Source organism: Magnusiomyces paraingens (assembly GCF_902498895.1).
Source record: "Magnusiomyces paraingens strain CBS 517.90 genome assembly, contig: contig1, whole genome shotgun sequence".
In the NCBI taxonomy this organism is placed as follows: Eukaryota; Fungi; Ascomycota; class Dipodascomycetes; order Dipodascales; family Dipodascaceae; genus Magnusiomyces; species Magnusiomyces paraingens.
The window spans coordinates 4925962-4939710 of NW_022474067.1; the positions used below are offsets into that span (position 1 = coordinate 4925962).

A 13749-nucleotide genomic window follows, 5' to 3' on the forward strand; every position below is an offset into this window, starting at 1 on the left:
AAGATCACTTTCGATATCATTTTACAACATTAGTCAATGCAACTAAATGCTACTACTTAGTACGATGGACCCCATTACAATTAAAGACGTCAAAAATAAATGTGAACCCTAATACCAAGGTGTTTCTTCTCCACATTAATCGAGTCTAACTACATTTTAGCACGGGCCGAGAAAGTTTTTTTTGGAATTGAAAAAAAAAAAAAAAAAAAAAAAAAGGGGGGGGGGAGGAAGGAAAGAACGTTAAGACTTGACAGAGAAAGATCAGCGTTTCAAAAAGGTTTCTCGGACACGCAAAACCTCCAAAACAATTGGTGACAATTAGGGAATGATTAGTAATGTGACCTCTTGCTATTGGGTGGATTAAATTATATATCTTTTCCGGAAGATATAGTTTAAATATATATATATATGTAAACTCTAATTAGCATGCGCAAAAATAAAATAAAATAAAGTTATTGAAGACGTGATTCTAATGCGGCTATAAATATATAACACACGCGTTTATTTTATATTTTATATTTTTTTTTTTTTTTTTTTGATTTTGAACGTGTCGCAACCACCTAACTAGTTAATGTCGTAAACCCCTCTACGCAAGTTACTTTTTGGGTAGACCTATTACTACTATTTATGCTATTAAATGAAAAAAAAAAACTACCACCTGTTATTCCCCTTTTTTCTATTTCTTCTTTAGATATCTCAGTATATACATAAAACATTCTCCCCCTCCCCCTCTAGCTCAATTCTCATAATGGAAAACTCAGAAATAGTTTTAGATAAAATTATCGACAAGCTTCTACAAGCCATGTGGCAGACCGAACATGAAGTGCCGCATTTTGACAAGGCTTTTGCAGACTATTTAGATCCAAAATCAGGGCAGATAAAAACCGAGCCCAGCCCCCCAAAAACAGTTGAATTTCTCGAAGCAAACACTTCAGCTTTAAACAACATGACCAAAATCCTTCATCAGGTAGTCGATGCTAGTGCCCAACGATTAAAATTCCAATTTTACGAATCACTTGTCGATAAAGGACTAATAACATGGGCATTGTGCCAATTCACTGCTCAATTCAGTAGTAGTAATAAGAATAAGAATAAGAATAATAATAATGGTGATGGCAGTGATATTATTAATGATTACCTTTCGGCTTCAACCCCACTTGCATTAAATACCCCACAAAAACAGCACCCGTGCTTTGACTATCCACTAGGACCTGATCCTTCTTCTGTGTTCTTTTCTCCAGTCCCAATTTCACGCCAGCGACACGCTAGCGTCAGCAGCGATGGCAGCTTATGGTCTCCACGCTTGCTTGAAACCATCAAGAATGAAAATCATCTCGACTCAGACATACATTCCAGCCAATGCGACACTGAACAAACGCTAATTGATGAACAATCTCTTTTAACAGAACTACCACCCTTGGCTAAAACTGCTGACCATAAATCAAACTTACTCTTCAAATCCCCATTATCTTCTAAAACGTTATCACAAGCCGCTCGCCGAACAGCATCTGCTGCTGTTTCTTCTTCTCCTCAGCTTAATACAATCCGTATCCACTCTAGTTGTGACAATCTTCGCGATACCTCTAAGACCCTCCATCGTGCTCAACCATCTTCACTCACATATAAACGTTCATCCACACTTTTGCGACCAGAATCTGGAACTACCCCAGGATACTTAGCACCTACAATTAGCTCAAGATTGTCTTCGCGCGATTCAATTAACGTTAGCGAGGAACTTTTGGCACAAGAACGTGATCGTCAGCGTCGCATTACCATGACCTCTTTGGGAATGTACCGCACCAGCACGTCTGATAATACAAATTATTTAAGACCCTCATCATCGCTTAACCACCACAGCACTAAACAATTTATTTTTTCTGATGCAGGCACAAATCACTCTAACAATTCCCTAATATCATCACGAACAGTTCCTGCGGGAGGTAAAACTTTACGGATCCGCCCATCTACTTCGATTCTGCGGGACCCAGACTATTTTTAAACAGAACCACTCCGCTGGCCGGAATCACTTTCAAAAGCTCGCCCACTTTCTGACTCTTCTTAGTTCATTAGTTAGATTTTTTTTTTTGTTGTAAACCACCACTCAAATATAATGCACTTCTTGACATATATATATATATATAATTTTTTTTTCAAAAATCCAAGTCAAAGTGAAAAATAAAAAATGCCCTCTCTCTCGGATCCGATAGCTAGTTACAGCTTTTTTTTTTTTTTTTTTTTTACTGTTGTAACAAAATTTTATATAAAGTTTCACCGGTTTCTTCAACAACCTAAATTTTTTTTTTCTTCTCTTGACTTCTCCTTTTTTTTTGTCATCCTTGAGAAAGGTCGCAAATATACTGCCTTATTTCCTATTAATCATTAGAAGACATTAATAAAAAAAAACAGTTCTCCTCATTTGTCATGCCGTCTCAAGAATCTCCTTACAAGTTTCTCACCATGCTTGTCGTGGGTCTAGGAACATACGCTCTCTACAAGTTCCTCAAGACTCAGGGCAATTCGCCTGCTGATATCTCTAACGCCACCAAAACTACACAAAAGACCGCAACTCGCGAAGATCTTATTGCAAAATTTGGCGAAAAACCTGAGATTGTCAAGGACGAAGATACTGGCGAGTACTTTGTCCAGGATCCCAAAAATCCAGACAATATCACCCCTATCACCCCTGAGGAAATCAAGATCCTTAACCAATACCCCCGAGATGCACAACAACCCCCTACCGCGCCACATCCACAGCAACAGCAACAACAACCACAACAACAAGAGCAACCTGCCGCTGTCCAACCACCTGCATTTGTTGGCGACGGTGTTATTGGCCCCGAAGACTTTGAAGATTTTCAAGAAGATATTGAGGACCCTGAGCTCGAAGCGCTCAATCGCGGTCTGGCTGACGAGGAAGAGTTCCGACAGCACCAGCAACAAGCCGGTTTTGGTGCTGGTGGTGCCGGTCCTGGTCCTGCTACTGCCAATGCTCGTGCTGCATCCGGCACGAAGATAATTGGTACCAAAAAGGCTAAATCTCTTGAACGCAAGGATCAAAAGCGTGCTTTCAATGAATATGTCCGTGAAATGTCTCTTATGCAAAAGGCCGAGAATGAAGAACAAGAACGAATGTACGGTGATTTGATCCAAATGGAACGTGACGAGCGTAAGCAGCGCAACGAGGAGGCCGAAAATGAGCGCAAGGAACGTCTTCGCAAGCAAAAGGAAATGGAGGAGGATGCTCTTGCCGCTAAAGAATATTCCCGAAAGCGTCTTCAAGAGCTTGAGCCTGGACAATACCACGCCATCCTTAGCCCTGATGAAATTGGCATTGCCCACGGACTTGCCGACGCTTTTGTTGTCAATGAAGATTCCTTTGTCGTTAAACTCAGCCAAGATGACATTGAAGCTTTTGCTAAGGCTCTCCAAGAAAAGGGAACGGTTTCTTACGAAGAAATGGCTGATATTCTCACTCAAATTAAGGCATAAACTGGGGATATCAATTGTATATAAAATTTTTCAAAAATAAAAATGTAAAAAAAAAAAAATTTGAATATGGGATATTGATGTTTGATACGCGAATACACCAAAAGCACAATTAATTGAACACTTCGACCCCCACATAATGGTGTGTGGCAAAATCTGTATAGCTTATAAGCTAAAGAACTGGAAAAAAAAAAACCTTCTCCCCCCTAATTTTCAACACCAAATATCACAAATATCACAACACAACTCTTTGCAACAAAAAAAAATCGAAAAGTAAATAAAAATTAATAGATTTTGCTTCAAAAGCAAAAAAAAAGTAAGCCCTACGGGGGGCTCGAACCCCCAACCTTGAGATAACTGCTATCTAAGAGTCTCACGCTCTACCGATTGAGCTAGCAAGGCTTCCTTAAAAATGTAAGGATTAAAAGAGTAGAAATCACAATTGGGCATAATTGATGATTTTAGAATTGGATTAGCATTGATGAAGGCAAGTAGAAATAAGTTGAAAAAGTTTGGTAGTTGACTTTCCTTTTCTGGTAGACTGCTGTAATAAATTATTTTGGGGCTATTGGAGATCCAATGTTGAAGTCAAATTAAAAGTATATTATGAAAACGAAAAGATATATAATAAGAACTAAAAGGATGGCGCAGATGCTGATCTTATACAATTTTATCTCTTGAATGAAAACAAATCTCTGAAATAAGTTAGTGAAACAGAAAAGATCTTTTTTTTTTTTTTTTTTTTTTTTGACCGCAAAATATCATGAGCTTGACTCACACTTTTCACCCATCCCTGAAGGAAATGTAAGGGAGTGCATATCTGAACTGAACTCTCAGGCTACCCCGGTGAATAGGAAAGTAAATTATTCTATTCAGTCCAATTAGCAAGCAAGCAAACAAAATTTAAAGACAATGATATTCATTTATAAAAAAATACTTATTATATAAAAGCTTACATGAATTAATCGCGAAGCATGCGTCTTCCAATCTTACTTTTCCATCCTGCAGCTCTTTCAAACCCATTTGTCTTTGATTGGTAGTCCATAAATGCCTTGTAAATTCTATCGCGCGAAGTTTCAACAAACGGACCATGTTGGACAATTGGCTGGTGAAGAATTTTTCCAGCAATAACAGCTAAACGTGCAGTAGCTTTTGCATCCTTATCTACTGATAATTCGATACCGTCGCCTTCCTCTCCAAAAAATACACTGGTAAACTTGGGGATGGTTTTGTTGCCAATCTTAATTTCGCCGTCCATAACATACACAAACGTGTTAAAGCCGTGCGGAATGGGTTGTGTAACTTGACCACCAGGCTTAACAACCATGTCTAGAAACCACACTGGAGTATAAGCAAGATCTTTGATCGACTCAGTGCCGTAAGATTTGCCAGAAATAACCTTGATTTCAACATTAGGATCTGGATGGATTACTGGGATCTCATCTTTACGCAAGTCTCGGTAACGAGGCTCACATTCCTTGAGTTCGACAGGCAGATCGACCCATAATTGCAGTCCCTCAATAGCATCAAGATCACCATCCTCAGTCTTGTTAATTCGCGGCATTTCTGCATGCATGATTCCACGACCAGCAGTCATGAACTGCAAATCACCAGGTTCCAAAGTTCCAGAGTTCCCGGTAAAGTCCTCATGGTCGACTTTACCCTTGAGCATGTATGTGATGGTTTCTTGGCCACGGTGAGGATGATCAGGAAATCCAGCCTCGGGAGTGACACGGAAATGATCAAGCATAAGAAAGGGTGTAAAGTTGCGAACACTCATGGTGCCAATCGAACGGCGAACTCTGGCACCAGCCCCTTCAGCCTGCTCCAGTGCAGAAACAATTTTGACAATATTTTTTGATATAAATGACATTTCTTCTATTTCTTCTTCAATTTCCTCGAGTTCTTCTATTTCGTCTTCTAAGTCTTCTTCGAGTTCTTCTAGTGCCTCTTCTCGTTTAGTTTTCTCGGATTGAACGGTCTCGCTAGATAATGGTTCTGAATATAAATAATTTGATAACGCTGACTTGGTAAAGGTTGTTAAAGGTGTGAAAAACACTGAAGCTATTATAACTGTCAATAGTAAAAAAAGTAAATGTTTTTTGGAAGTGATAAACATGATTAAGGTAGAATCCAGTCGACTTTTATAGTTTTTCCCTCTTTAAAACTTGTAAAAGTAAATGGTCAAACAAGTAAAGAGAAAAAATAGAATTTATCAAATAATGATTCTGGTAAATTCTCAGCTTTTATCATTAAAGATTGATGACTGATGATTGATGACAGACGATTGACGATACATTTCGAGGAAGAAATGTTCAATTTTCGAAGACTGATGTTTACAAATGAGCAGAATTTTGGTCTTAGTAAAAGAGTAGTAAAACGCCGCAGATAGTCAGTTAGTAAAGAATTGGTAAGGTAAGATATTATTTTTTTTTTTTTTTTTTTTACACTGGCCAACGGAAAGAACCAACTATTGGTCACCTGACATATATTACTAAACAGTACGGCTATAATGATATCCCCCGGATTTGAAAAAGTCAAGGAAATAAACAATTTGATAATTACCCCATTTATAAACAACCTTCGATAGTAGGGGGGGGGGGATGGCAATTATTAATAAATTGGTAAAGCAAATGATAAATGTAAAATAGAATTAAAATTAAATTAAATCAAATTTATAATTTCTGATTAAATGAATAAATGATAAAATTATTTTTCTATGAGGGTTTATTCATTTATTAATTTTTTCTAATGAAGCAAGACTTAATATTAAGAGTTATGACATGAAATTAGCATTCACAAGACAAACGAAGAGTGTAAATCACTTAGATATCAAAAGTATTTTAGCTATTTAATTTCTACTTAAAAATTTATCAAAACAAATTGTTTTCATTTTACTTAATTTATCGTTAATTTAAGCATCATTTTCTTTTAATTGTTTGAATAATCGATTTATTTATTTTTTAATATTGAATTGAAAGACAATAAACGTTATCTTCTATCTTTTCAACAAAATTTCTATTAAGACAAACTTACTTGAAAATTTAACTATAAGGGTTTAGCCCTAGCGGTTTGATATATTCACATAAACAAACATAAATAAAATATTTCAGACTGAGTGGGTTAATGTAGATTAGACTCTGAAAATTTAAATTCACGTGATAATAAGAATTGTTACAAGAACTTGAAAATTTTTATTTTTGTAACATTTAGAAGCATTTGGTCTGCTGACTTAAAAGCTGATACAATATATTACATTTATTTTTTAGCTAGCCGCACAGTCCCTTACTAAAAGTGATTTCTCCATAGTAAATATTTGTTACACACTATAGACTTTTTTTTTTTTGGCTGGCGACTCACACACTCACACTAAAATTTTTTTTTTTCCCTCTCAGTTCCCGCTCCCCTCCCCTTTCCCCTCTAGACCTGAGTCGACTGTCCTAGCATCACCAGTACCCTCACCTTCGACACGTACATCCAAAATGGCCACTGAATTGTCTGTCCAGTCTGAGCGCGGCTTCCAGAAGGTTAGTTGAAACCAAGCTGAATGGGAGTTATTGTTTGTTTCGGTGTTGATACCTTCTTGACGATTAATTTCAATGAAAATACCTACATGATACAGAGAACAACTCCTTTTAAATGATGATTTTTTGCAAATATCATGAGTCTAACATGTTAAATTTTTTTTTTAGCAACCTCACATTTTCCAATACTCCAAGACTAAGGTCTCTAAGGAAACCAAGCGTTGGTACAAGGATGTTGGTCTCGGTTTCAAGACCCCCACTGAGGCCATTACTGGTAATTATATTGACCACAAGTGCCCCTTCACCGGTATTGTGTCCATCCGTGGCAAGATTTTGACCGGCACTGTCGTCTCCACCAAGATGCACAGAACCATCATTATCCGTCGTGAATACCTCCACTACATTCCCAAGTACAACCGTTACGAGAAGCGCCACAAGAACTTGGCTGCTCACGTTTCTCCTGCTTTCCGTGTCCAGGAGGGTGACAAGGTCACTGTTGGTCAGTGCAGACCTCTCTCCAAGACTGTCCGCTTCAACGTCCTTCGTGTCCTTCCCACCTCTGGTAAGGGCAAGAAGCAGTTCTCTAAGTTCTAAACTGTGTAATTGTATTTAATGAGACCATATGACTGCACTTAAAAATATAAAGAGGAAATGAAAAACAATGACTAGAGGAAGCACTGGTGTTTTAAAGAAAAAAATTTAATTCATTAAGCTGTTTATTTTTTGTAAAAAAAGTTTATGGGTGAATAACATTTGAATTTTGAAAATAAAATAAAAAATTAAAATTATGAATAAATTAAAATTCATTAAATATCAAATACATATTATACACTTTGTTGCATTGCTGCAGCGGCTACAGCCATTAGATCTTCCTCTGTATCTTTTTGCGAGGGAATGTCATCTTGGGCGGCCCGTCGTCGTGATCCATCTTCATCTGCATTATCGTTACCAGTGTCCACATAATCATCGTGGTGCTTGGTAACCTGTTCTTCTTGGCCAGGGGTATGGGACTTTTCTTGCATTGCAGTTTCCGTTAAACTCTCGCGTTTATCCTTATCAGCATCTTTTTCCAAGTGGTGGTGATTGTGAGCAGTATTTATGTCGTAGGCGTTGTTGAGTCCAGCTGCTTCTGCAGCCTTGGAAGAAGAGGTCAAAAGAGAATCATTCAGTGTTTCTGATAGCTGCATCGGCATGTAAGACGCCGACAGGGACGAAGCAAGCATGTCATCAGTGTTATGCGTATCACTCCGAACCTGGGATAGATCCTCGCCATGCTGATGGTGATGTGGAGATGCCAGCTCGTGTGAAAGTTCGTGATGGTGGTGATTGTTTCTGTCATTATCGTTTCCAACACCAATAACTACACCACTATTTCTGCCAGCAGTGCTAGTGCCATTACTGGTACCATCTTTTTGTGACTCTGTTTGCATAGCTAGGTCTTCGAAAAGATCTTGGACTAAACTGCGGAAAGGTCGGTTAACTGGGTCAACAGTATTATACTTAAGACGATCAAAAGCCATTTGAAGTTCTTTACCACTCCAAAAACCGCGTGAATCCATGGCTGCAAAGCCTTCCCAATCAACCTGAGACTCATCTTCGTAACCATTTTCTAAAATGTAGCGTAAAAGAGAAAGCTTGTCGTCATTCATCATGGCCTCAATCTTGGCTGTAGTAGCACGCTTCATAATCTTATTCCACTTGTACCTACATTGGATCCGCGAGCGTGTACCACCCATATGCTCGGAAACCAAAGTCCAGTTGATATCTGTGTCTGTTGATTGGGACATGACTTGCGACACGGCTTCGCGTAAGCGCTGCTCTTCCAACTGACTCCATTTGTTTTGAACACGGTTAGATCCACACTTCACGTAGTTGCGCCAGCGGTCACGACAATCCTCAGGCATGCGACACATCTCGATACCTATAACCTTCCATTGGGCGCCCTTTTCCTCGTACAGCTTGGCCAGCAACTGTTCTTCTTGCGGGGTCCATTTCCCTCGAGCTTGAAAGACGTGGTATGCGCGTCGAATGTGCTTGTAAACCGATGCGCGTGAACGATGTGGCAGAACCACCGAGACCTCATCCCAAAAGTTATCCTTTTTACGCTCGTTAGACCAGACTCGTCGACAGAGCGCTTCTCGTGTCATATGGTTCTGCACACAGTATCGGCTCATAAAGTTATCAATCTGTGTCATTTCGTGGGGTGAAAAGTTACCGCCACGCTCAGGAATTATAGGTTGTGACCGCCAGACCGCTGAGCCTTGTTCTCCAATAATTTCAGAGCCAGGAACTGATTGCTGCGTATCATGCTCCATTTTGGCAATAGTTTCAGAAAGCCCGTCAGTGAGTCCAGAGTTTTCAGCCAATCTTTTGGAACGACGCTGTCGAAGCATTCCGTGGCTCGTACTGCCTACCACCTCATTGTCTGCTGCAGAAGCAGCCACCACAGCAGCGGCAGCGGCAGCGGCAGCAGCAGAATCTCTTGTCATTCCATTTGAGCGCTGAGCTCCGCGCCGCCGTCGTCCTCTAACGACTGGAGACAACTGAACTTCTACTATAGCAGTATTAGTGATAGTAGTAGAAGTAGTAGTACCGGATTGATCATCATAAGAATTTTGTTGTTGCTGTTGTTGCTGGGTCCAGTAAAATGTAGATGCATCAGCTCCAGGAGCACCAGAGAGCTTCTCGTTTTCAAAAGCATTTGCTACTCGGTCATCCCCTTCCGCAGTGGACTCACGATATTTGATTTGGCCTGATATACGTAAAGCCTCGTCAAAAATATACCCAGTGTTAGACTCGTTAGACGCGGCTGAAGTGTTTTGGGCATCTGCGTCAGTTTGTTGAGCAGAAGAGGAAGAAGATGAAGAAGATGACGAGGGTGCATTTGAGACTGAAATATTTACAGTTGTTTGCTCACGAGTCGTAGATTGAGGGTGTTTAGAAGTTCCTCGTTTGGGCTTTTCATCTTCGCTCATGACCCTAGTACTATCATCGTAGATTGACTGAGATCCAGAACCAAGCGTGCGCACTATGGCGCTAGCATGCATCATTGCATCTTCTAAAAGAACTGTTTGTTCTTTAGTAAATGGTGCTTCTTGTATATGTGAAGTTGGTTCCTTTGCAAATTGAACAGCAGCGGCAGCAGCGGCAGCGCTGATGTCTAGCTGAGCAAGGGCCGGGTCAACATTGCCTGTGGATGCAGAAGGAGCATGATTTTTAGCAGGTAATGGAGGAAGCGGGGTTTTGCGTTTCCTTCCACGTTTTTTAGGAGCTGAAGCCGTTAGGTTAGGCTCTGAAGAAAGTGTGCCTGGGATATTGGGAGAACTAACCGAGGTAGAGAGTGGGCGGGATGCTGAAGTTGCTTGAATGGAAGTTGAGTTGTCAACAAGCATAGGAAGCGAATCCTGAGCTGAGTCAACTGTAGTGCCTAGTGAGTCAGCGTAGAACCGTTGCCAGTTTGTATTTTCTGGGTTAGTGAGCAATTCATGGAGGTCAGCTTCGATCTGAGATGGCGCTGAAGATGATGTGACAGTGGAGTTTGCAGCAGCAGCAGCAGCAGCCACGGCAGCGGCAGCAGCAGTGGCAGCAGCAGTTGCAGGGGTAGAGAGTGATGAAGATGAGTTTGAGCGACGTTGTTTCTTGGAAGATGGTCCAGAGATGACTAAATCATCATGAGAATAAGCCTGCTTGTATGCTGAATCTGAGGTATCTGTCAATGGGATTGTACGAAATGAGTTGGTACTGGCATCTTCGGAATATACCAGATCAGCTGAGTTTTCTCTAGGTTTATCACCATCTTCAATAGGTTTATTATCTTCTGTCATTTCTTCATCGTGATCGTTATCTTCTTCAATGTAGGAAGCATTTTGTTTGCCGAGGTCCAAGAGAGCTTCAGCACCAATCTGGTCACCACCAGCACTAGGAGTCTTTTCAACAGATGCAGAAGCAGCAGCAGCCGCTGCAGCCGCAGCAGCGACTGTTGCAGCGTCTATATTGTTTACTTCTGAAAAAATGGAAGTATCGTTATCCTCATCATTTTCTTCTTGTTCTTGGTTGTTAGTGTCTGCTTCACACGGGCTATGCTGAGTTTGTTCTTGAGATTTGTTTCTTTGCAACTCGACTGTTGCCTTTTCAATTGTGGTCCAGTCAAGCTCAGATATATTTTTGGGGTCGTCGGGTCTAGGAGACGACTGTTCAGAGTTTATATATCTATCAGCTGTGTCGTCTTCATTGACATTCTGGTTCAAATCATTGGTGGTATTGTCGATGTGATTGACTGATGGTACTAGGTCGACTATATCATCATCATCTTCTTCTTCTTCTACCGTCGTATCTGGGTAAACTGTATCCTCAACTACAGCCTCAGATTTGATGATTGAAGGAATCTGGGTATCCTCGATCTCATTGTCAGTGCTATTCAAGGTTTTATCGACACCACTAACCTGTGAGCGTTGTTCTTCGTCTTCTGGATTCTGGACTTGGTTGTCGTTTTCGTTCTCAGATTCAACATTTGCCACCAACTGAGGGCTTGGAGGGGTCTGAGATTTGAGCCTGGGCATGGAATAAGAAAAATAATAATAATAATAATCGATAGCTTTCTCCACACAATAAAAAAAAAAACGCGTCTGTGGAGCGACGTGACGGGAGGGTAATGTCAAAAGGATCTTTTTTTTTTTTGTTTTGTTCTCTCACGTTAAACTGGCGATTTACTAGGTTTGGTTTATTGAGGGAGGGTAAGTGGCAACTTTGAAGGTTTTTTTTTTTTTAGTCAAAAAAAAAATTACAAAAAAAAAAAAAATTAAAAAAAATCTTCAAGTTACCCGGCCGTGATGAAATATTTTCAGACCACATAGTACGCATATGAGCGCGTCAGGGACCTGTAACAAAACACGTGACAACTCACCCACTCACATTTGGCTTTTTTTTTTTATTTTTTTTTTTTTTTTGCCTGCCGTGGCCACAAAGAATCCCCCCTCCCCCCCCAAACCTCCTAAACCCTCCTAAACCCTCCTAAACCTTCCCTCAAATTATCCACCGGTCCGATATCACCATCACCACTAAACTTACAACCACCACAAAATGGCCGCCCCAGCCCTGGACCATTTGTCCAAGAGACGTAGAAAGCTTGAACAGCTTCATCGGAAAACTCTAGCGTTCTCTGGAAATCTGCCTCCTGTCGATTTAATCGATGTCCAAAATGGAAGCTCCGCATCTTCCTCTAGAAACAATATAGGCAACAGCATTAGTAGTATTAGTAGTAGTAGTAGTAGTAGTAATGGCAGCAGCAACAACAACAGCAACAATAACTCAGACACTAGTTCTACCAGCTCCATTGGTTCTACGGGCTCTTTATCTAATGGTCATGCACGATCCAAACATGAAACCGCTTTTTCTTTGGCAACACCGTCGTCGCTCGCCTCATACATCAGCATACCATCTTCCACCCAGACCAAATCTTTATCTCACCTTGCATCTTCATCACATACATCCCAAGACGCTAAACGAAACAATCACCATCGATCACGCCTTCCAAAAGATTTTGACAAAGTTCAAGTCCGTCGTTCATGCACTGCACTGCTTAAGTTTGCTCATGCAAAATATACTGCCTTGAATTCTCACAAACCTCATTTTCAACAACACACATCTATAGAAGATAGCTTATCAGCTGATGCCTTACCAGCAGCACCCTTCCCATATGGAGAACCAATTTATCTTACCATCCAGACCTTTTCCGAAATCGCTTCACTCCGTTCTATTGTCCCTTTCCTCATCCCTCTCCCTAACCGCATTAGGCCTAAACTCGCTGATCTCTCCATATGCCTTATCACCCGTGATCCACGCGCTCCTATAGTGGCTGTTCTAGAGGCTGATAAGAATTCACCTACCCACGGCGTTTTCACAGAAATTGTCTCAGCTGGGAAACTTCGCAGCAAGCTTATCAGCTTTAGCGATGCGAAAAAGAAACAACACCGTCGTAAGCATCTCGATCAAGACGAACCACCCAGCAAAAAAACCAAGCACGCTGTCGACAATCCTCATAAAGCTGCGCCTGGTTATGTTAAATCTTTTGACATTATCGTTAATGACTCTGAAATCACTTCGGAAAAACTTACAAAAATTTTTGGTCCTGGCGTTTATCTTAAGGCGCCGGGCCTTAAAATCACAATTCCAGTTCCCATCTCCCTTCAGCCTCCTGTTTCTGAGGATGCAACCCCAGCACAGGCTCAAAAGATTAAAGATACTATTGCTGATCCCCTTGTTATTAAGAACCAACTTAAGTATATTGCTCGTTCTTCTGCAGTAATCAAAGCTCCTGGAAAAAACCTTTCTATTCTTGTTGGTCTTTCATCTTTTACACCAGAACAGCTTATGGAAAATATTGCAGCTACAATCTCTACTGTTCTTCAGAAACAAGGCGGTCTTATTCAGGGCTCTTGGGAAAATGTCAAGGCAATCACAATCAAGACTGCCAAAAGTGCAAGCATGCCCATCTACCAAAACACAGCTGCACTGGAATTGCACCAGCCTTCCATTGCTGATCTTAAAAATGGATCTGCCGTGGCTAAAGCTGCTAGCAATAATAATGATAATGACGATGACGATAATAATGATGACGAATAATATTAATAGTTTCGCATCAATATTCTTTTTAGAACCAAAATTAATGACCCCGTTTCCTTTTTTTTTTTTTTTTTTTTTTTTAATAATAATAATAATAATTTGTAAATAAAGATATTTC

The 13749-nt window shown here is 40.3% G+C and overlaps 6 protein-coding genes across 6 annotated transcripts; 4 read left to right on the plus strand and 2 right to left on the minus strand.

Annotated features, from left to right (window-relative positions):
- Positions 1–748: 748 nt before the first annotated feature.
- Positions 749–1999, plus strand: SAPINGB_P001496 (uncharacterized protein; the record flags this gene model as incomplete). The annotated part of the gene is made up of 1 exon (XM_031996217.1): positions 749–1999. One exon carries the CDS (start codon positions 749–751, stop codon positions 1997–1999), a length of 1251 nt encoding a protein of 416 aa, XP_031852108.1.
- A 422-nt stretch (positions 2000–2421) lies between these two features.
- Positions 2422–3489, plus strand: SAPINGB_P001497 (uncharacterized protein; the record flags this gene model as incomplete). The annotated part of the gene is made up of 1 exon (XM_031996218.1): positions 2422–3489. One exon carries the CDS (start codon positions 2422–2424, stop codon positions 3487–3489), a length of 1068 nt encoding a protein of 355 aa, XP_031852109.1.
- Positions 3490–4447: 958 nt separating this feature from the next.
- On the minus strand, positions 4448–5605 carry SAPINGB_P001498 (uncharacterized protein; the record flags this gene model as incomplete). Its single annotated transcript, XM_031996219.1, has 1 exon — positions 4448–5605. The coding sequence occupies one exon, from the start codon at positions 5603–5605 to the stop codon at positions 4448–4450; it is 1158 nt and encodes a 385-aa protein (XP_031852110.1).
- A 1363-nt stretch (positions 5606–6968) lies between these two features.
- On the plus strand, positions 6969–7604 carry SAPINGB_P001499 (40S ribosomal protein uS17; the record flags this gene model as incomplete). Its single annotated transcript, XM_031996220.1, has 2 exons — positions 6969–7013; positions 7179–7604. The coding sequence occupies 2 exons, from the start codon at positions 6969–6971 to the stop codon at positions 7602–7604; spliced, it is 471 nt and encodes a 156-aa protein (XP_031852111.1).
- Positions 7605–7834: 230 nt separating this feature from the next.
- On the minus strand, positions 7835–11569 carry SAPINGB_P001500 (uncharacterized protein; the record flags this gene model as incomplete). The annotated part of the gene is made up of 1 exon (XM_031996221.1): positions 7835–11569. The coding sequence occupies one exon, from the start codon at positions 11567–11569 to the stop codon at positions 7835–7837; it is 3735 nt and encodes a 1244-aa protein (XP_031852112.1).
- A 520-nt stretch (positions 11570–12089) lies between these two features.
- Positions 12090–13631, plus strand: SAPINGB_P001501 (uncharacterized protein; the record flags this gene model as incomplete). Its single annotated transcript, XM_031996222.1, has 1 exon — positions 12090–13631. One exon carries the CDS (start codon positions 12090–12092, stop codon positions 13629–13631), a length of 1542 nt encoding a protein of 513 aa, XP_031852113.1.
- Between the last annotated feature and the right edge of the window lie 118 nt (positions 13632–13749).